Genomic DNA, 24,182 nt, shown 5'->3' with positions numbered 1-24,182 from the left:
CAGAACAGATCAAGAATGAGCCAAGTTTCCAAATGAGGCACTTTATAGGAAAAGACAGGCTTTGCAATCAGAATTCAACCTCTTGACAGCAAAAGAAACAGAACAACTCATTTGTAAATTGTGACATTATTACTATGAACATGGAAAGAAAGCTAATAAAATATTAGCTCAACAAGTTCGCAATACAATATCAGTAATTATCAACACAGGCTGAGAAAAAAATCATTGACCATAAAAATATAATGCACACATTTAGAGAGTACTATAAGTCCTTATATTCTACTGAGTTTAAAGAAGACAAGACACAACCTAATGCGTTTTTTGATGACAGATGCCACAGCTAGATACTCTCAGTGCAGTGGAACGGGATAAACCACTGACACTCTCAGAATTAGTAGATGCTATAAACTCACTTCAGAGTGGGAAAGCAACAGGCTATGCTAGGGCGGAGTGGTGGCTCTGAGGCTAAGGATCTGTGCTGGTATCCAGTAGGTTGCCGCTTCGAATCCCTGTCACGGCCAAAGGAGATCTTACTCTGCTGGGCCCTTGAGCAAGACCCTTAACCTGTAATTGCTCCAGGGGTGCTGTACAATGGCTGACCCTGCGCTCTGACCCCAAGGGGTATGCGAAAACTAACAAATTCCTAATATGAGAAATTGTATAAGGCGAAATAAAGAACCAAAAAAAAAGATGGCTACCCTGCTGAATTTTATAATTTTTTTTAATTTAAGTTATCTCCCCTATTATTAGCAACATTTATAGAAGCTAGAGACAATAAAATTCTACCTCAAAATTTTTGCCAAGCATTTATTACCATCTTTCTTAAGAAAAATAAGGACTTATTACAATGTGCATCATACAGATCAATCTCACTTCTGAAAAACAATGTTAAGATACTCTCCAAAGTTCTAGCTAGGAGTGAGAAAGTGCTTCCTTCAGTACTATCACAAGATCAAACCAGATTTATTAAAGGCAAACATTAAGCTTCCAATCTTCAATGCCTGTTTAATGTTTAATATGCACTCGTAAAGTCTAATACACTGGAGATCTTCTAATCTTTGGATGCAGAAAAAGTATTTCATATGGTTAAATGGGACTACCTATTCAGCACATTACACAAATTTAGGTTTGGCCCGAACATATGTGCATGGATCAAACTACTGTACACCAGTACAGAAGCTTCAGTTTGTATTAACAACATTATTTTAGACTACTTCAAACTAGAACGTGGTACTAAATAAGGATGCCCACTGTCACCGATGCTCTTTGCAACTGCCAATGAACCATTGGCTGTTCACTTTTGAAATGCATCTGAGATAAAGAGGATTATCAGAGAAGGACTTAAACAGATAACATCACTATATGCAGATGATATGGTATTGTATATATCAGACCCACAAAATTTTGTGCTTGTAGTTCTAACACAAGCAAAATTTCAAAAGATATCTAGACTCAAAATTAATTTGAATAAAAGAGTGCTTTTCTACTGAACTCTCTAGCACATAACATCAGATTGGACACCTTCCCTTTTATCATCGCAGATCAGTTTAAATACCTAGGAGTAAACATCACAAGCAAATATAAAGCTCTGTTTAAACGATATGTGCATAGATGGTCTACCCTTCATCTCACTTTAGCAGGGATAATCAACAATCTCAAGATGTATATACTTCCCAAGCTTCTTTTTCTATTCCAAAGCATCCCCATATACATTAACAAATCATTTTTTAAGAAATCAGATCCAATCATAACCTAATTTATTTTAAATTCAAAACATCAACCCTACAAAGACCTAAAGCAGAACAGGGCATGGCACTACATAACTTTTAATTATATAACTGGGTGACTATATATAAGCTATAAAAACCTGAATATTGACACAAACAGATGAACACACACAAGCTTGGTCTGCAACAGAAATAAAATCCTGCAGTAGTTCTTTAAATTCCTTGCTTTGTACCCCAGTAAATGCAAGTTATCATCAATACACTAACAACCCAATTGTCTTTCATTCACTCAGAATATGGAACCAAAGTAGGCAGCACTTAAAGATAGAGAAGCTTTCATCTGTTGCACCTCTGCATGATAACCACCTTTATCCACCTACTCAAACTCTCACAGTTTTTAATGTTTGGAAAACATACAGGATTAAATCATTTAGAGCTCTGTATATACGTAATGTCTTTGCATCCTATAAACCAGGGGTCCCCAACCACCAGTCCGCGACCCACTACCGGGCCGCAGCCGTCTGACAGCCGGGCCGCAAGAGAACTGCCGGCAACGGAGACTCACTCAGACTTTTCAGAATGCTTGGTGGACGGGGCTTTGCAGCGGTGCAGAGAGAGGAGAGAGACCGAGGTGAGAGAGTATTACAACAAAGTATTTTTACGGTCCCGACAGTTTCCCCATATGACACGAGACTATAGAAATCGCGTTACTACGAAGTACATTCAGCAGATGCTTTCATTACAACGAGGTGACCTTGAAATGCTTGAATGAATCATCCACAGAGCAGTTAGATCTGTGGCCGCAGCTCAATTGTACACATTTAGGCTACACAACGATCCCCAAACAGAAACATTGTAAAAAAAATTCTCTCTTTGAAATTTCCTCGTACTGTTTTTTTTTTGATGTTTTTGTTTTCTGTGGTTTTCAGTGATACCTTTTGCTTATTGCTTGTCAACATCTGAAAAACATCCATTGGAATTTAACTTATTGTCACCCTCCTATAGAAACGGCAGACACGAAAAAAGCGATAACAGTGTTAATGTTTGTGATGTGCAGTCTGTTGGAATGGCAAATGCAAAGCATATGTCTTTGTTATATGCAAAAAAAGAAGAAAAATCTCAGGTTGCAAACGTATGCGAACTGCTTAATAACTTAATAATAATAGAAAGGTTATGTAAATTGTGTATAAAACTGCCCCCCCCCCCCCCCCGAGCCCCCCCTCCCCCACCGACCGGTCTGTGGAAAAATTTGTATCTAATAAAGTGGTCCTTGCTGTCAAAAAGGTAGGGGACCACTGCTATAAACAATTAAACTTCAAATTTAACTTCCCATCAACACAATTTTTCCAGTACTTTCAAACTAGAAACATTGCTAAATGGAATCTGCCTACCATAATTTCCCTCACCTCCCACCTATTTCTATTCCAGAAGAAATATTGATCAGTCTTGAAGACTCAGCCAGCATTTCTATAATATATAAAACCATTTTGAAGTCCCTTCCTTTCAAAGATCACAGAGTACAGTGGGAAAAGGATCTCTAAACTGAACATTTCAGAAACGGAATGGAAGGCAGTCATGCACAGAATTCACTCTAGCTCCATATGCATACAATTATTCAACTTAAAATCTTTTATTCACCACATCTATCTCATTTAAAATTGTTCATAATGTTTCCAGGGTAAGATCCAATCTGCGAACGTTGCAATCTTGCTCCAGCCTCAGTGGGCCACATGTTTTGTGTATGCACCAAATTAACATCATTCTTGACCAAAATCTTTAAATGCCTATCAGACAGCCTCAGTATCACAATCACTCCTAACCCATTAACAGATGTGTTTGGTGCACTCGCAGATGGGCTTAAAGTGTTAGAGGAACCAATACTTCAATACCAAGTAAATCCCAAAGTTCTGAAAACTTAACAGTACTAGCTTTTTTATAGTATCGGTAGTACCAAGTGAAAGCACAGTATTGAACTCATGCATGATTGCAAGTAGACAAATTACTTTGGAAGGCACAAAATTAGTACTGAGAAAAGCACTACAGTAATCCCTCGCTATATCGCGCTTCGCCTTTCGCGGCTTCACTCCATCGCGGATTTTATATGTAAGCATATTTAAATATATATCGCGGATTTTTCACTGCTTCGCGGGTTTCTGCGGACAATTGGTCTTTTAATTTCTGGTACATGCTTCCTCAGTTGGTTTGCCCAGTTGATTTCATACAAGGGACGCTATTGGCAGATGGCTGAGAAGCTACCCAGCTTACTTTTCTCTTTCTCTTGCGCTGACTTTCTCTGATCCTGACGTAGGGGGATTGAGCAGGGGGGCTGTTCGCACACCTAGACGATACGGACGCTCGTCTAAAAATGCTGAAAGATTATCTTCACGTTGCTATCTTTTGTGCAGCTGCTTCCTGAAACGACATGCGGCACGGTGCTTCGCATACTTAAAAGCTCGAAGGGCACGTATTGATTTTTGATTGAAAAACAAACTCTGTCTCTCTCTCTCTCTCTCTCTCTCTCTCTCTCTCTCTCTCTTCCTGCTCCTGACGGAGGGGGTGTGAGCTGCCGCCTTCAACAGCTTTGTGCCGCGGTGCTTTGCATACTTAAAAGCCAAACAGCCCTATTGATTTGTTTGATTTTCTCTCTATCTCTTTGACAGCCTGTGCTCCTGACACGCACTCTTTTGAAGAGGAAGATATGTTTGCATTCTTTTAATTGTGAGACGGAACTGTCATCTCTGTCTTGTCATGGAGCACAGTTTAAACTTTTGAAAAAGAGACAAATGTTTGTTTGCAGTGTTTGAATAACGTTCCTGTCTCTCTACAACCTCCTGTGTTTCTGCGCAAATCTGTGACCCAAGCATGACAATATAAAAATAACTATATAAACATATGGTTTCTACTTCGCGGATATTCTTATTTCGCGGGTGGCTCTGGAACGCAACCCCCGCGATGGAGGAGGGATTACTGTATATAAATGTAATGAATTATTATTATTATTATTATTAATGACAAACAAATAAAAATTACATTTGAAAATAGCTCACGGTGGTGATGATAATGATACAGCACTGCACCAATAGTGGCATCTTGAATGACAGGAGGCAGGGCTGCTGCTCAGTTTGGGGAGTGGTGTGTGTAGGTCTGAACTCACCATCAAAAGAATGAGGAATGAGAAGGAAAGCTTATCTGATATTGACAGAATCAGTATTACAGAAAACAAGTATTTTACCACATCAAAATTTCAGAATTGATATTTATCAATAAACTGATATTTTTATAATACTCAAATTAAGCCTTATAACAGTTTATAAAATAATCATAATATAAAAGTTATGAAAACCATTAAATTCTCTGGAGTGTTTAATATTCTTTCATAGCCTAGTATTTTCACATCACATAATAGACATAGTAATTAAGTAGGATAAATAATAAGGATGCTCACTTGAACAAAGTGGAACAAGACATAGAAACAGACAGAAGTGAAGGCATAAGGTAGCAAGCTACAACAAAATCAAATAAAGATGCTTGCCAATAACCGGCAACTTGCAGAAGAGAGCCACCTGGGGGTTCTACCAGTCAAGACAAGGTGTTGTGTTTAGCTAAGCAATACTTCTTGTGGAAAGATTATACCTGTCATCATAAAAAATGAAGCTAGATTAAGAGCAGGGATTAATATTGCTTGTCATATCAACAAAGGATTGTAAGTATTTAATCCCAGAACATTTTCATCTTCCAATTAAGCTGCATTTAGAGTTTGGTCTGATAATGATATGCATTTTGATATATTTATCTACATATTTTTTTTCCCCTGCTTTTAGTCCAGACATATATATTATATATATATATATATATATATATATATATATATATATATAATATATATATATATATATATATATATATATGTATATATATATATGGTTGAAATAGTTTACTGTCAAATAAATGCAAAGAGTACGCGACACATGTTTCGCCCTCATTCTGGGCTCATCAGGCGTACAAACTCCACTGCACTCCCTCTCGGGAATCGAACCTGGTAGGTAACCACCCATACAATCAGATTGTGACACAGACTTCAAATGCCGTGAATATATATTATATATATATATATATATATATATATATATATATATATATATATATATATATTTATAGTGTGCTTTCTGTGACTGCCTAATGTCACACCAACTGCCGGATAAAAATAATTCTCTGCAGTGATAAAATAGTGATCATGATGTTTATCTTCAGACAACTATTTATACTCTACTTTTTTGGCTTTTTATGAGTCAGTGATGACTTTTACTTATTGTATGGCAGTGAAGAACAACCACAGTCAGCCATCATGCCAAGCCAAGTTTTCCAACAAGTTAAACAGTAATATGCACACCCACATATGTACTTACATTACTACCTTATGTTAAACCAAAAAATCAAGCAAGTAATTTGACTCAGGAAAATGCCAAGACTGAATAAAAGAACTTTTGTGATGCTAGAAAATACAATTAAATGTTTAGCTAAAGTTAAAAAGAAAAATGCTCACTATGCCGATTCTGAACACCTGATATTCTCACTAAGCTTGTAAACAGTTACTGGTAGGAATTATCGCCTTTAAAGATGTGGTTTCTTTTAGCACAGTTAGCACATATACAATGAAGTATAAGTAAATTTGAAAAATAGAGAACAGCTCATGTGGCACAACTACTCTTATGAAACACAAACCTTTCAGGAACGTCCCGATGTATTTTATTTCCTCCGGATTTGTGAGGGACTTTGGCATTCTTGTTGGCTGTCATTGTTGGCTCTGTCTGAAGTGTTCAAGGTCACCTGTACCAAAAGTTGAAAATAAAAAATTATCAAGCATATGAAACAGACCTACAAAACAGATAAAGTTTACATGACCAAAGGTGTAGTAGGTTATGTTTGCAATTCTGCTCTTAATAAAAAATAAACAGTACTATATATGGTGCTGTACTTGTTAAAACAGAAACAGCTAACTTATTGCTGTGATTAATAATATTCAAATAATTACCTATCTGAAACTTAAAAAAAACATTCTGTTTTCAGAATAGAAAATGACCTTTTAATAGTATTTAATAATTACCTACAGTTGATTCAAGCACGAAGATTGGCAACATTTTTAATATTTTTTGTTTCATACATTTCACACACATTTGGTTATGGGACGAATTACAGGTAGATGGGTTAATATACATTACACTGTCACAGAAAATAGCCTTTTACAGTATGTATTTTGTAATTTCTGTGACTTAAACCAACCTTATTTAAGACCTTATTCAGCACATCAAGCATAAAATAGGGCGGAGTGGTGGCTCTGAGGCTAAGGATTTGTGCTGGTATCCAGAAGGTTGCCGGTTCGAATCCCTGTCGCTGCCAAAAAAAGATCCTACTCTGCTGGGCCCTTGAGCAAGACCCTTAACATGTAATTGCTCCTGGGGCACTGTACAATGACTGACCCTGTGCTCTAACCCCAAGGGGTATGCAAAAACTAACAAATTCCTAATACAAGAAATTGTATAAGGTGAAATAAAGAACTATAAAAAAAAAATAATAATAATGGTCAGAAGTGCAAAGGATATGTTACCATCAATCACATGCTAAAGGAGTATTTTCAAAAAATTAATGAAGCAGTGGGCAACCATGACTCCACTTTATAAATGAAAAATCTATGCCTCTCTGTTATAAATCCATCCATTTCCTAAACTTACCCTTTACATTGCATTTTTGCTGGGAACTGTACCCCAGCCTAGCATTATCCAGGGTAAGGTCAACAGCATACAGCCATTAAAACTGAGTTTTGTTACATGTGCATTTTGCATGTTCTCATCATGTGTAACAGTGAATATGATTGAGCTGGTTAGAAAATGAGGCATCATTGCTAATAAGTCTTTAAACATACAAATGTAACACTCCAAAATGGCAACAAAACATGGTTATTATCAGTATGTTGTGTCTATGATGAGTCCAAGAAATAACAGTTCTATAATAATAATGAAGATAGCACAGCTGAGTAAGTCAAAATGAAATGTATTGAGTCTAGGCATAAGGTTAAAGATCAAAAGCACACGCCTAGTCACCATTTCAAATGAAAATATCGGTCCATCCATCCTTCTGCTTTCAACATTATAGGATCTCTTGGCAAAAGGGAGAAAACATCCTAGAAATAATGCCAGTCCATCTCAAGGCAAACTAACAAAGGGCCAATTTAAACTTTAAACTAAAAGACTATTCATATTTTAGGAAGTGGAAGGTGACTACTGTGCCCAGGGAGAACCTATGCTATCATCAGAAGAACCTGTAAAGACTATACAGGCATTAAGAAGACCAGAGTAATTAAGCCCAGATCTTTGGAACTGATCATTGAATATTTCTCTTACTATTTAATATAGAAATAATGACAGAAAAAAATGAACGAGAAGCATATTGTTAAAAAACACTTCTTTGATTCATCTGCAGCTTCAAACTTTACAAACATTCTAAGCAACCAGTCCATTTGTAGTGCTTACTACAATAGTGAGTATAATGTAAATAGTAAGGTGGAAACTTTTAATACTAAAGTGAGAGCTGCCGCTGACATAGTCGCACCTGAAAAGACAGTTAAAAAATCCTCCAGCACTGCTACACCATGGAAGTCCCAAAGAGTGTCTGATCTAAAGAAAACATGCTGGAGAGCTGAGCATAAATGGAGAAAAACTAAACTGATTATCCACTCTGAGATATTGAAGGCTAAAATAACAGAAAACAACAACATAGTCAATCTTGAGAGGTGAGGCTATTTCTCTAAAATTATAACTAACAATGTTAGTAATCCCAGAGTTTTAATCTCTACAATTGATCATCTGTTAAACCCAGGTCACTCAATGGAATGCCTCCAAAACACTTCCAGTGAAACTTGTGAGGCTTTATTTGCTGTATTTATTGATCGATCGATCGATCGATCGATCGATCGATAGATAGATCGATAGATAGATAGATCGATAGATAGATAGATCGATAGATAGATAGATAGATAGATAGATAGATAGATAGATAGATAGATAGATAGATAATTTATTAATCCCAAGGAGAAAATCACATACTCCAGCAGCAGCATACTGATACAAAAAAAAAAAAATATTAAATTAAAGATTGATAATAATGCAGGTAAAAAAACAGACAATAACTATGTATAATGTTAATGTTTAACCCCCCACCCCCACCCCCCACCCCCCCCCGGGTGGAATTGAAGAGTCGCATAGTTTGGGGGAGGAACGATCTTCTCAGTCTGTCAGTGGAGCAGGACAGTGACAGTAGTCTGTCTTTAAGATAGTCCACGATCCATGCCACCAGGTATGAATCTACTCCCATCACTGTCAGCTTGTCCCTAAGGAGCAGAGGTTGGATTGTGTTGATATATTTAATTGTGTTGATAATATTATAAATAATATAGTACATCTCCCCAGTACTGATCCTCTTAAACCCCAGTACTCCATTTTAAGCTAACTAAATTCTTTCACCAGTAGTACTAGGGTGTTGTACCGTGTTAGCCATTATGAATGTAGAGAAAAGTCAAGCAAAATGACACCTTTTATTGGCTAACTAAAAAGATTACAATATGCAAGCTTTCGCGGCAACATAGGCCCCTTCTTCAGATTACATCTTGCCTGAAGAAGGGGCCTGAGTTGCCTCAAAAGCTTGCATATTGTAATCTTTTTAGTTAGCCAATAAAAGGTGTCATTTTGCTTGGCTTTTCTCTACATTCTTTCACCAGGATACATTTACCTGATTTATATAAAATAATTTCTCAACTGAGACCCTCCACCTGCATCCTGGATGTAATACCAACAAGTTTTTCAAAGAAGTATACAGCATGCTAATAGTATTCTTGACATAGTAAATTCATCATTAGATATGGGGGTCTTTCCAGACTGTCTTAAGACTGCTAATAGTTAAACCCCCGCTCAAGAAAAATAATCTTGATTCCTCTGCTTTTGAAAATTTTAGACCTATTTCTAACCTGCCTTTCTTAAGTAAAATCCTAGAAAAGGCAGTCATTATGCAGCTAAATGACCGTCTCAATAAACATGCTATTCTTGATAAGTTTCAGTCGGGTTTTAGAACAAAACATAGTACAGAAACTGCACTTGTTAAAGTAGTAAATGACTTGCGGGTAAATGCAGACAGAGGCCATGTATCTGTTCTCATCCTCATAGATCTGAGGGCCGCATTTGATGTCATTGATCACAATATTCTTAGAAATCGCATTAATCAATGGGTGGGTCTCTCTGGCAGTTTCTTAAATTGGTTTGAGTCTTACCTGGCAGGTAGAAAATTCTTTGTTAGTTGTAGTAATTATACTTCAAAGACACATGATATTCTATATGGTGTTCCACAAGGCTCTATCTTGGGTCCACTGTTCTTTTCGATCTCCATGCTTCCATTAGGTCAGATTATCTCAAGGTATAACGTGAGCTACCACAGCTATGCTGATGATACACAATTGTATTTATCAATAGCGCCTGGTGACCCCGACTCTCTTGGTTCACTGACACAATGTCTTACTTTTGTTTCTGAATGGATGAGTAGTAATTTTCACAAACTTAATAAGGAGAAAACAGAAATTTTAGTGATTGACAAAAATGGATATAATGAGGGTATCAGAAATAAACTTGATCCATTAGGATTAAAAGTCAAGACAGAGATAAAGAATTTAGGGGTAATTATTGACTCTGACCTAAATTTTAAATCACATATTAATCAGTTTACTAGGACAGCATGTTTTTACTTAAGAAATATAGCAAAGGTTAGATTTCTTATAACTTTGCAAGATGCTGAGAAATAAGTTCACGCTTTTGTTTTCAGTCGACTAGTTTACTGTAACGCACTTCTCTCAGGACTACCCAAAAAAGACATCAATCGATTACAAGTAGTGCAGAATGCAGCTGCTAGAATCTTAACTAGGAAAAGAAAATCTGAGCACATCTCTCCTGCTCTGATGTCACTACATTGGTTACTAGTGCCATTTAGAATTGACTTTAAAATACTGCTTATGGTTTACAAAGCCTTAAATAATCTCGCTCAATCCTATATTTCAGAATAGATTACACCCCAAATTGTAATCTTGATCTTCAAATGAGTGTCTGCTTATAATTCCAAGAGCTATACTTAAAAGAAGTGGTGAGGCAGCCTTCTGCTGTTATGCACCTAAAATCTGGAGTAGCTTACCAATAGAAATTCGCCAGGCTAATACAGTGGAGCACTTTAAAAAACTGCTAAAAACTCATTATTTTAAACATGGCTTTATCATACCTTTATTTTAGTTTAACTCTGATTTTCTGTATATGCATTTAATTATCATTATCATTCATGGTGGCTCCAAAATCCATATTAACCCCTACTTTCTCTGCTGTTCTTTTTACAGTTTTCTGTGGTGGGGATCAAAGCACCACACTGTCTCTACATTGATGGATTGAAGGCCAGAGGTCCACATGACCATCATCATCAAATTCTTCCATGTGAAGCCTGAAAACCATGAGGACTGATTGAGATCATAAATGGTAGGTAGAATGCCTACAGGGGGCTGGGCGGTTTCTTGGCCTGAAATCCCTGCAGATTTTTTTTTTCTACAGCCGTCTGGAGTTTCTTTTTTGTTTTACTGTCCTCCCTGGCCATTGGACCTTACTTTTATTCTATTTTAATTAGTATTGCCTAATTTTATTTTTATATTTTGCCTTTTTTTCTCTTTCTTTGTCCTGTAAAGCACTTTGAGCTACATCATTTGTATGAAAATGTGCTATATAAATAAATGATGTTGTTGTTGTTTTTGTTCACTTTAAGAGATGCCTGCAATTAAAAAGACAGGTTCATAAAATGGATGAACGGATAGATGAAGTGTTAGAATGATTTCCAGCTTCATCTCCTTGCATAATGGTTCCACTAACACTCAGGATAGTAGGTACATCTACTGTTAAATAAAATAAAGACAAATACTCATAATTTGCAATGTTTAAAGAATATGAAAAATTCCAACACAGTCTGGTAGAATATGAGAAAACTGCAACATATTAATAAGCCAAGCAAATTGTGAGATTTTTTTAACTCTTTTGAGACCCTCCCCAACCGAACGACACACCGAAATGTGATTGATGAGTCTATCAAGGCGTGCTTTTCCGTCCACAAGGCAACAGCAGGTTCATAGCACCCTGCAGGTTCACAGCACCTCACAGGTTTGCACTGCCTCCTTGAGCATGGGTGATGCGGGGAACACTATAACTTGGCCACTAACCATTTTCTCTGTCTGTGTGTAGTAGAGTGGTAGCTCCTGCTGCAAAAAATAGCTGTGCTCTTCTTGTTTCAAGTTGAATATATCTGATTTCCTGAAATCCTTAGATTCAGCTTTGACTTTTGGCTGCAAGGCAGCGACTCATGTGTCACATGGTACCAGGAGTAGGCTCTTGCACCAGTGGAACCCCAAGATGCACATAACATCCCAATACCAGCAAGATGAGGCTCCTGTCTTTGCATGCCCCAGAGCTGTACTGATGAATATGACTCCCTCGGACAACCCAGAGTGTTTCCTATTCTACTTCAAGCACGCAGAAACACTGATGCACTGGGATAGGGGAGGATGGACAGCTGTTTTGGCCCGGAGAGGCCCTACAGGTCATGCAAAACCAGCCTCCCGAAAGGCTCAAAGATTATGACTTCCTGAAACAACAAATCCTCCTCCACACGGCTATGAGTCCGGTTTTGTCTGTGGTGCATTGACCCGGACTGGCATATACAAGGACAGGTTCAGGACTTAGTGGACCTCATTCAAATCTGGTTCCACGGGGACAACTTTGAGTGAATTATGGAGAAGCTCACTGTTGATGTAGTCCTGTCAGGGATAGACGAGGACCTTTGTGATGAAATGCCCTGGAGCAAAATCCACTCGCTGTTAGACCTAACCCGCAGACTGGAGGGTGCCCAAGCCACCGGGAAGCAGAGGGGCTATGTGGAATTGGCCCCGACTTTCGATTCAACCAGCACAGGCTCCTAGGGTTGCCAACGCCACGGTTAGAATTCGTCATCATAGGAACTCCATAGTGGGGACTGAACGCAGATGCTTTCGCTTTGATCAACCGGGACATCTGGCTCGGAACTGCGTGTAGTTTGCTGTGACTTGCCCCAGCAGACCCCATACAGGAGCCGAGACCAGGTGAACCTTCACTGCATCCATGGGGATGTTAAAATATATAAGACTATCTTTTTAGATTTAAAGGGAAGAAGTTTAAGATTTGGACTGCCATATCAGACACTTTACCCTGGACCCTTTTCCCACAGGTCTTGGCCACCTGCAGAGCACCTCCCTCTCTAGTGGATAGAAAGGGACACGCCACAGACAATGTCAATCAAAGAGCCAGGTTTGAATTTGAACCTGAGTTATCCAGTGAGGACCCCGGACAGCTGGCGGACTTTTCCATCCTGTAGCTCACGTCAACAACTTCCCCAGACTAGACACCTGCTACGGACCCTAACGAAGTACCGGCGGGGTGAAGCACAATGCTGGGTTAAGCGCAGAGGAAGCAGAGGCTGCCACTCGGGCAGAGTTTGCCTGCCTGCAACAAGCTGACAGCAACTTGCATTTTGCATTCAAACAAGACCACATCGCAAATGACTCTTACTATCTTTGAGAGTGAGGACCTGAACTTTTAAAACACCACACTTTTTAATTAATGATGGTTTCTTGTATCAGGTAACTTCTGATTGCATGGGGGATGGGCATGTGGAGATGGTATTAAAAATTGCTCACGCCCATGTTTTGGGAGGTAATCTCGGTGTGGAGAAGACGAGGGCACACATTTCGAAATGCTTTAATTGGCTGAAAATGGGCCGGGAGTGGAGCAGTTTGGCAGTGCGTGTCCTGACTGTCAGATTGTTTCTGTTCATAGACGCACTAGAGCTCCACTCTCACCAATGCCTATTTTGGATGTTCCCTTTGAGAGGCTGGGGCTAGATATTGTAGGCCCACTTCCCAAGAGTAAAAATGGTTTTCAGTATATGCTCGTGTTGGTTGACTATGCGACAAGATACCCCGAGGTGGGTGCTCTACAGAGGGCGATTGCACAAACTGTCGCAAAAGCTCTCTCGGAAATGTTCACACATATTGGAATCCCGCGTGAGATTTTAACTGACTAGGGTACTTGTGTCATGAAGCAGCTGTGTGAGAGCCTTGCAATTAAGCACCACTGTTTATCATCCACAGATGAATGGCCTGACTGAGCAGTTTAATAAAACATTGGAACAGATGATAGTCCATGATGACCCGACCTCCTGAGATACCATGCTGCCTTTTCTCGTGTTTGCTGTTCATGAATCCCCCCAAGCAACCACCAGGTTCAGTCAGTTCAAACTGCTGTTTGGCCAGCAACCAAGCAGGGTGTTAAGACATTTTTTGGGAGGAATAGACAGGGGGTTCACAAGGCACCTTGAGGAAACAGATTTGTCGATCGAGTCGTTTCGCTCCAAGAACAGATCTCAAAATTGTCCTCTATTGCCATGGAACATATGCAGCGTGAACAGGAGGCACAAAAACAAAATGACAAGAAAAGCAAACTCCGTGAATTTAAGAAGGGGGATTGAGTACTGGTGTTGAACTCTTCGGACCCACATAAATTTCAGGCAAAATGGCAGTAGAAGAGCACATTAGTCCAGTGAATTATGAAGTCAGAATTCCAGATTGGTGGAAGTCTGTGCAGGTTTTGAATGTTAATCTGTTGAAAGAGTGGCTTGAACTGCATGAGGCCCTTGTCACATCAGTAACAGTTGCTCAAAATGAAGTTGCTATTGGCGATGATTTAACAGATGCCCAGAAGGCAAAGTTGTTGACACTAATTGGAAGGAACTCTAATATCTTTTTGGCCTTGCCTTACTGGACAGAAATTGTGGAACACAAGATCGTAACTTCACCCGGTGTTACTGTATATGTGCTTCTGTATCACCTGCCAGAGGCAATGAGGAAGGTGATACATGAGGAGGTGAAAAAGATGGGTCAAATTAAGAGTTATCCATGAAAGCAAGAGTGAATGGCGGAGCCCAACTGTTCTGGTCTCAAAACCAGAGGGCTTGGTCTGGTTTTGTATAGATTTCTGGCACTTGAAAAAGATTTCCAAATTTGATGTGTACCCAAAGCCTGACTTGTCCAGCAAGCCTCATATATCTCCACCCTGGATCTCACAAAAGGGTACTGGCAGGTGCCCTATAGGAATCGAGTTGCAAGAAAACAACATTCAGATGGGTTGTTCGAGTTCAGAGGGGGAGTTCGAGTTCCCTTTCGGCCTCCATGGGGCTCCATTGACTTTTCAACGGATGATGGACCAGATCCTGTGACAACTGTATTTTCAGTGACAACTGGAGATCTCACCTTGACCGCCTGTAGACGGTGCTTGACAGTTTGAGGCTGGCGGGATTGACAGCTAACCCTAAGAAGTGCAAGCTGGGTATGTCAGAAACCCATTATTTGGGGTATTCCATAGGAAAGGGTATGCTCAAGCCTCAGATGAATAAGGTGGGGAGGTGCTTGCATATCCAAGTCTCTAAATGCAGAGGCAGGCTCATGTCTTCCTCGGGCTCATGGGGTAGTACCAATTTTGCACATCAGGAACCCTCTCCACCCTTACTGACTTGACGAAGAACAGAAAGAACCGTAGTATTGTCTGGTCTGATGCCTTTAACAGAGCCTTCTCAGACTTAAAAGCTGCTTTATCTTCATTTCCGGTTCAATGGAATCCTGACTTTTTGAAAGAATTTGTTCTGCAGACGGATGAAAGTGCTTTCGGTTTAGGAGCATTGCTTTCTCAATGTTTTGATGGAGAAGAACACCCCATCACGTTTCCCAGCGGAAACTGCTTCCCAGAGAGCTCAATTACTCATCCATAGAGAAGAAATATTTAGCAATTAAGTGGGTAGTGGAGGCCCTCTGGTTTACTTGTGAGGGCAGCGGTTTATCCTGGTGGCTGATCACGCCCTGCTTCAGTGGCTCTACAGTCAGAAGGATGCAAATGCCCGGTTCACTCGGTGGTTTATTCGTTTACAGCCATTTGCTTTTGCTGTTTGCTACCGGCCCGGGGCTGCACACATCAATGCTGATGTTCTCTCATGTCTGGCCAAGACCATGGAAAAAGCTGAGGGGAAGATGTGAGATTTTTTAACTCTTTTGAGACCCACCCCAAGGAGGCGACATGCCAAAATGTGATTGAGGCGTCTGTCGAGGGCTGCTTTTCCGTCACCGAGACAACAATAGGTTTATAGTGCCCCACAGGTTCGCCGACGCACAGAGGCAACGGCAAGCTCACCACCTCCTTGTGCAACGTGTCTGTCACCCGATGGATGATGTAAGGAATACTATAACTTGGCCACTAACTTGGCCCAAGCCCTACCCATTTGCTCTGTCTTTGTGTAGTACAGTGGTAGCTCCCGCTGAAATAAATAACCTTGCTGTTCCTGTTTCAAGTTGAATAAAGCTGATTTTCCTGAAATCCTTAGACTCAGTCTTGTCTTTTGGATGCAAAGCAGCGACTCACGTGTCACAATATGATAATAGGTAGTAAAAAGCTCAATGCTGATCATGTTAATATACTAATGCTATTGTTTCAGTTTTGGCCAAAACTGCCAAAAAATAAACAGTTTGGGGCATTAGGGTTACAGAATTTCACATCTACCCAAATTATAGCCTGAACTATTGTATGCAGTACTGTTTTCATAAATGCCATAAGGTGTTACTTAGTAAGTGGCAAATCATCACTGATCCTGACACCCACTTTTCTTTTATTATTTATTATTCTTCCAAATCCTTTTTTACATTTTCACCAGACCAAGAGAAGCAGACAAAAATTAATAATAAGCTGCAGTCACATTTATTATGTACGTATGCTCTGGTGGTCATGTCATTATCATCTGGTTAGACAGCTATAGTACACTGAACAATCCAATGAAATTTTGCATACTGCACCTAGCACTAAGAAACCGCTAATGCTAAAAGGTTTACAATTTGGACTTACAGCTTTTGTAGTAATAAATGAGTGAATGTTTTTCTGAAGGTTAATATGAAGTATCACATGGCACATCATCTGTTTTTCATCATATGTGAAATTAACCATAATCTCATAGTCTTAAGGACATTAACTTACATAGGAGTCCATAAGATGACAGATATAGATATCAGGTACACAATTAATATTTCCACGTGAAGACATTTTATGACATCAGATGTGATAACAGCAATATAAATAGCAATTAGTCATTAACAGTGTTTCTCAATAAAATAACTCCATTATCAAACTTAGTTTATAAATTTCATTGTTTTTAATAGCTCGCAAAAAAAGTGTGTATGACTGACCTGATAGTTAAGTGATGGTTAACAAGGTAAACCTTCCTTTATTCTCAAATGTTGTGGTGTGCTGGTCGCAACACATATAGAGTGTTGTAAGCTGCACTGACTAAATAACTATCAATATCCCCGGACTAAGTATAAAGGCCTCAACTGACAAGTTAAGGGAATTAAGCCCCTTTGTCTTAACATAGATGTTGTTATGTGGACCTAATTAAAGATTTCAGAACACTTGAAGCTATCAATTGGGAAGAATTATTTTGGTTAAGCACTGCATCGCATAAAATAGTCAAAAATAAGGAAAGATACATATGACCTTTTTTTCATAGGAGCAAACCACACCCCACCAACACTCAAGGCTGGCAATCTACTTAACCTCATTCTCTCACGCAACTGCACTCCCAGAAATGCAACTGTCACTTCTCATTCATCCAAGTTCATGCTGTATAACATCCTCAAGATCAGACCTTATCTAATATAATATGTGGCACAACTTCTGGTCTAGGCTTTGGTCTTATCAAATCTGGTCAACTGCAACTCACTTCTAGCAGGACTATCCACATGTCCTATCAATTCCCTGCAGATGATCTAGAAAGCAGCAGCCCATCTTTATTTAACCAAATGAGACAGGCACATGTCACTCCTCTCTTCAGGTCACAATATTGGCTCCCTGTAGCAGCATGCATTATGTTCAAATCCCTGATGCTCGTCTACAGCACCTGTGTATAAGGAGATACTGGTGAAGTGCTATATTCCTTCTCACCCACTCAGGTCTGCCACGGTACAGTGCCTGGTGATGCCGCCTCTGCGTGGTATCAAGTTTCAATCCAGAATCTTTTCCTGTGTAGTTCCTAGTTGGTGAAACAAGTTGCTCACCTCCATCTGTACTGCTGACTCCCTCAATGCATTTAAGAAGCAACTGAAAACCCAGTTGTTCTGTGAATATCTGTCTAACTGATTGGGAAAAAAAACATTACTCTGTTATCTTTTATATTGTTGGTCTATATGTTGCTACATTACGTTTAACTGCTTTATTGTTAATCTATGATTGTAAATTTATTAATTATTACATGTTGTGTCACATGTCCTACTACACTTGCTGAACAAAAAGGCCCTAGCATATTGTTGCTTGATTATGTTTACCTCTTTTGTAAGTCACTTTGGATAAAAGCGTCTGCCAAACAAATAAATGTAAATGTAAACTACCAGTTCATGTAGTTCAAGCTCATGCCCTGATATGTTTTAAAATAAGTCAAGGTGAGCTACTATAAAAACTCTTAGGTATAGAATTAGCTACTAAACAAGTCCAGAGAATCTTCTGTAATTTGTAAAACTTCTTATGATGATACTGGACTCCAGCTGCCCCATGATCCTACTCTTGATAAATAGGTTTGGAAGATGGATAGACAGATATTCAAGCTAATGTAGCAGTATACTGTCTACATGCAAGCCAGCTTTTGTGCTCCTTATTTTCTCAGTTGTTCCAATTTGAGCAACTGATTAAAAGATTGGCCATAAAGTTATCCAAGACAATGAAACACAATTTTACATTTAGAAATATATCTGCAGCTCATAATAAGGTCAATAGGACAACAGCTTTAATCCTCATTTGTGGATGCAGACATCAATGCAATGAGCTGCTCACTAGGTTCTGAATAAATACACTTTCCTGCTTCAATATTCTGTCCTTAAGATCTTGAAAAACAACAAGAATTATGACAGTACATGCATTAGTCTAGAGGACAGCTATAATGCTGTTCAGTCTGCTTAGAATTTTATGACCATTACTACCATGACAGTGACTACTCATTTTTGATTTAAATATTTCTACTGTATTTTCTAAGCTATTCAATTCCATTCCTCGCATATAAGCTTCATTAGTATTTATATAAAGGGTTACTGCTGAGGCAGAGCTTAAACTCTTCACTCATGGGTAACATGACAATAACCAAACCTGAATGTGACCTATCACAAAAGAAACTAAGTCACAAAGGGCCAATTTAGAGCTCTTAATGAATTTATTTGGATGTGTTTGGAATGGGAGTACCCAGGCAAAACTCACAAATAGTGATAAGTAAACAAGGAGTTAACTTTGTTTTGAGTTTGGTGGTGTCACACAAGAGCACATGGGGAGAGGCTTAAGGACCTAACGGGCACCACGACAAGTTGTGCCAGGGGACAATAGCGGGGTACTAACCTCTCTTTTCTTGTTTCTTCAGAAAGAAAGAAGAACCGCCACCATAAACAATCCCGGAAGTCTCTTGGCACTACCCACTTCCGGGTTCCTTTCTAACCTCTGGTCCCTCAATGATGACATCACTTACCCATTAACCATCACGGCTTTCATCATCATTTCATCACTTCCTGTCCTCCATTATAAATTGTCTGACCTGCCTTTTATTTTGTTGTCTGTTGTACTAAGGAGAAAACACTGACGAGAACCACTTTTGATTTACAGTATACAGGGCCTCAAAACCCCAGACCTTTATACTTGTGTCTGCTTTTTTATTACAGTGGAAACACAGAAATGTTTTAGATCTTCGCTGAATTGTGCAGATTGCATTGAAATCAATGGGGAAGGAAGAAATTAACTAGTTTGGATTAGACTATTATGATTAAATGGTATTTTAAATGACCCTGAGGGCTAAGGAAGCATCTTTCTACTATCCTGCACCAATTATGTGATCTAAGCTGTGAGGCAGCAATGCTAACCACTGTGCCACTGCCAATCTAAACCAAACCAACCAAACTGTTTCTTTCATAGTTTGTACAGCTTTTTTGCATCAAATACAGTAAATGTCAGACACTTTCCGCAGACAAAAAGTGATTTCTCCAAGGTATTCTATAATAATATCCACAGTTCCACTTCCCGCCTCTATATTTTCTGGCAGCATTGGCCAACTAGGTATAAACTAAATCAGATATAATAAGTAGAGTGACCCAATATTTCTGCTTTACAAGGTTTACATGTACATTGGAACAGCCTCTTTGAACAAAGTGCCAAGTTTAAGAAAAATGACAGCCAGTTCGTCTCTTAGGTTATTAAACAATGATTACTTTTTCCCATGAATCTGCTTGCCCAGAAATCCTTGAAGGAGCTGTTCTCTGTTTTTATTAGAGATATCAGTATTACAGACTCCATTGGATATTTGTGGTTTCAACATACAAAACCCACAAGGCTTAAACTAAATATTATTAAAGCCTAACCCCTCACACAATTTGACTTATGCTATATAAAATGCAAGTACTTGGAACAACACATTTTGGTCTGTGCATAAGTGTTTTTTTTAAGCAGTACTTTGTAATTTTCTTATGGAAAAGTGAAAAGTGTGATATTTTTTAATCTCTTGAACTTAATGTGATAAAAAATTATTTCCATTATTTAAAAAAAAATGTGTGTGTGTGCGTTTTAGTTTAGCCTTAAATAATACACTAGCAGAGAAAAAGGTGTTACTACAAGTTGAATGGCCCACAGCAAAAATTCTTTGATGGATCCTGTTACACCAGTGACGTTGTGGTGCAAAAGCTTCAAGTCCAGGAGAAAGTGTGGCCCTAACAATTCTGTCATAAATTAAACTAGTCAACATCCACACTATTGTGGTTGAGTGGAAACCATTCATACTGGGGACTGGAGAAAGAATACAAACTAGTACTGTGATGCAATATGGTGAGTGAGTAAGTATTTAAGAAGTAGCCAGACAACAACATTTCAGGGTACCTAAAAATGTTCACATTTTTTTTTTAAAGATGAGACAATGTAGTGGTTAGCACTGCTGTAGTACAATTACAGATACCTGGGTTCAGTTTAGTTCCTAGCCTGGACTGTGAGTGTGAAGTTCACACTTTCTTCTTGTGTTCCTTACAGGCACACTTTTCACCCACTTGCAAATGATGTTATGTGCATTATCTCAAATTGGCTTCCTTAATAATAAATAATAAATAATAATAAAACTTAATAAAGATATTATTCTTTAGAAATCTGCCATACTTCCAATTGTTACTGATTATATTTTATTTGTAACTGTATACAGTGTGTGTGAAATCAAATTAACAACTTAAAAAATGTAACTAAGCAAATTGATACATTCTATAAAATTATTATTATGTACAATTAACAGTAATTATTCAAATTAAACTAAATTCTTAAAGCTCATCCAAAGTTGTCAACATCAAGAAGATAAAACATTGTTTTGTGGCCATAAAAGTATTTGATAAAGAAATTAATACGTACAGTAACACCAATTATGATTAACCTTTGACTGTTTTAAACACTTGAGGTACAGAGTAATGTGTATCTATATGTATATAAATGAATCAGTATCACGTTTCATTCAAGTGGAAGTGAGAAGTTAAAACAATTAAAAAAGGTTAACCAGCCAAAGCACCATCTCAGGTTGGCCTTGCATCTCTTAAGAGCAGTAAGAAAAACACACAGAGTGTACATTCATATATATATGGCTTTTTGAGAGTTTTTTTTTTCTGAAACCAACAGGGGCTTAACAGGGGAACATATACCTTAACATTTAAACAAAGAATGTAACAAGTGTTGCAGAACAATGACCTGAATGTAGAGCCGTATTGACAGTTTTAGTAACTTGGAAGTGCATTGTTTTGGTGGAATGCCATTAGCTGCAAGCTTCTAATACTGGAGTACAACACGACTGTAATTTTGCTCATACAACAAGCCTCTAGTGCTTTAAAATCATGTTATAATGAAACAGCAAACTTAGCACTACAGAAAAAACACAAAAAATGATAGATAGATAGATAGATAGATAGATAGATAGATAGATAGATAGATAGATAGATAGATAGATAGATAGATAGATAGATAGATAGATAGATAGATAGATAGATAGATAGATAGATAGATAGATAGATAGATAGATAGATAGATAGATAGTATTGTATTTGTCCCAAGGGAGTCATTTATCTTCTTTCAGATAATGGCATCTTTGCCAAGTGCTTTCCTAAGGTGGTGCAGGCAGGAAGCAGAGAATATACTCTTAGGAACACTACTGCTGAAACTCACTTCTGTACATGGGTGAAATGATCAGTTTAATTTGGCTGAACTCCCTTTCAAACTCTGCTGAGATTGAGAAAATCTACTTTTTGCAGTTTATCTAATGTCCGTGTTCATCAGAACTCCATCAGTGTCACTGAACATATTAAAGACCTGTAAGTTCCAAACGTATGGCAGGAAAATAACCTTGAAGGATAGAATCACACATGACAATTCTGTGTAATACAACAGAGATTTGATGTACACAGCTACATCTTTACTAATGCATTTAATATGTCTGTTTTATCAGGTTATATTTATCTATAAAATATTTTTTCATACATTAACAATTGTTTCTTTTTTTCAAAGAACATTGAAATGGTAGAGCTGTGCCCCAGACATTTGCCTTCAGCTTTAAAGCACCTCATTCATGAGCCTAAGCCTCACAGTTAGGGAGAGTTTGGCTTGAAAGTGAGAAACAAACAGGTGTGCAAGAATGGGAAAGTAAGAAGCAAAAAAAAATGGAAAGGGAGATAGGCAGTAGGGTAGAGTGAGCTCAGCAAGCATCAATATATCACTAAATTGTTTGGTCTCCCCTCTCAGCAAGTTAATAGCAATTGGCTGACTCTCAGTTTTGTAGATGTGCAAATGGAATCTACTGAAATCTCTGCCAACACTGCAAAACAGTGCAATTCCAAAACAAAATGGTAGTATGAAAATTAAGTACATTTGCAAATTGTTTTATACATTTAACACACTCCACAAAGACATGACAAGCTTGTTCTATGCATCACCCAACTGTGATTAAAGAGATTAGACAAGTGTGGCACCCGGCTGGGGTTCATGCCCGGCCGGGACACCCAGGAAGACAGGAGGAGGGCTCATACCTCCTCCAGAACACGAGGGGGCATCCACCTTGGTTGTATTGGGGGCCACGGGTACAGGACTTGGAAGCCCAACCCTGTAAGGGCCTGTGGTCACCGCCAGGGGGCGTCCCCCTGCCTGAAGGACCCTGGACCCCAGTACTTCCGCCACACCAGGAAGTGCTGGGAGGAAGAAGAGAGGGAACACCCGGAGTGCTTCCGGGAGGACAGCAGGCACACTGGGGCATGTCCGCGGGATTGCCGGTGCACACCTGGAACACATCTGGGTATGGATAAAAGGGGCCGCCTCCCTTCATTCAAGGCTGGAGTCAGGTGGAAGCAGGACAAGGTCGGAGAAAGAGAGAAGGAGGCGGTCCAAAGAGGCAGAGTGGTTGGCCTGGACTGGGGAAGAATGGGGTTTGTGGTGTACTTAAGGACTGTGTAAATAATAGTTAGTGTAAATAAACGTGTGGTGGTGCAAAAATAACATGTCTGCCTGTCTGTGTCCGGGGCTCGTTCCACACAAGTTAAATGCAGCTGCTATCAGTTGATTATGTGCTGTAGTTCATCAAAGTTTCTAGTGACTAATAAAAATATATTTGCATTTATGGTACAATCTATAGTTACAGTATACTATATATCAAGCTAGCATGTAATTCTAAGTATGTTACGTGAAGTGTACAATAATATGTAACTGCTTAAAATATTACATTTCACCACATACAATTGTTTAGGTTTCCACTATCCACGTAATACTTGTAAATATGGCAATGAGCTGTGAAGGTGGCAAATGGATCCAGATCAACCAATTTGGTTGTAAAAATTAGCGATTAGGATCTACCATAAAATCTCTGATGATATATCCCTAATGTATACAGTTGCAGAAGAGCTAAAATACTAGCCAAAAAGTAAAGTTTTCAGATATACTCCATTATTACTGAGATAGCATCATGGACAGATCTTGTAATAGAACAAATACTACTGCAAAAATACAAAAAATATAAACAACCTACTTACTGGGAAATTTATCAAGAGATAAAGTAAGCAGAACCCAAAACAAGTTCTATATGTATTTTAAATGCATACTGTATAAAGAAAAAATGAAAAAAATTGTCAAAGTATATTCCAATCTCACTCTAAATTTAAAATAAGTAAAAGCAGCTATTATAGAATCAAGTGTAGTCATAAAACAAAAACTTTTACAAAAAGTAAAACACAAT

At 38.6% G+C, this 24,182-nt stretch overlaps 1 protein-coding gene across 1 annotated transcript in view; it reads right to left on the bottom strand.

The window, feature by feature from the left end:
* dennd2b (DENN domain containing 2B) overlaps positions 1-24,182 on the bottom strand; it is a 419,481-nt gene that overhangs the window by 201,022 nt on the left and 194,277 nt on the right. Inside the window, 1 exon segment of the mRNA XM_051923667.1 lies at positions 6,450-6,554. Within this exon segment, the coding sequence (XP_051779627.1) occupies positions 6,450-6,523 (74 nt within the window). The 5' untranslated portion in view covers positions 6,524-6,554.

This window comes from Erpetoichthys calabaricus, chromosome 2 (assembly GCF_900747795.2).
Source record: "Erpetoichthys calabaricus chromosome 2, fErpCal1.3, whole genome shotgun sequence".
NCBI lineage: Eukaryota > Metazoa > Chordata > Cladistia > Polypteriformes > Polypteridae > Erpetoichthys > Erpetoichthys calabaricus.
Note: the sequence above shows the minus strand (reverse complement) of the source record. Positions and strands in the feature narration are given on the sequence as shown.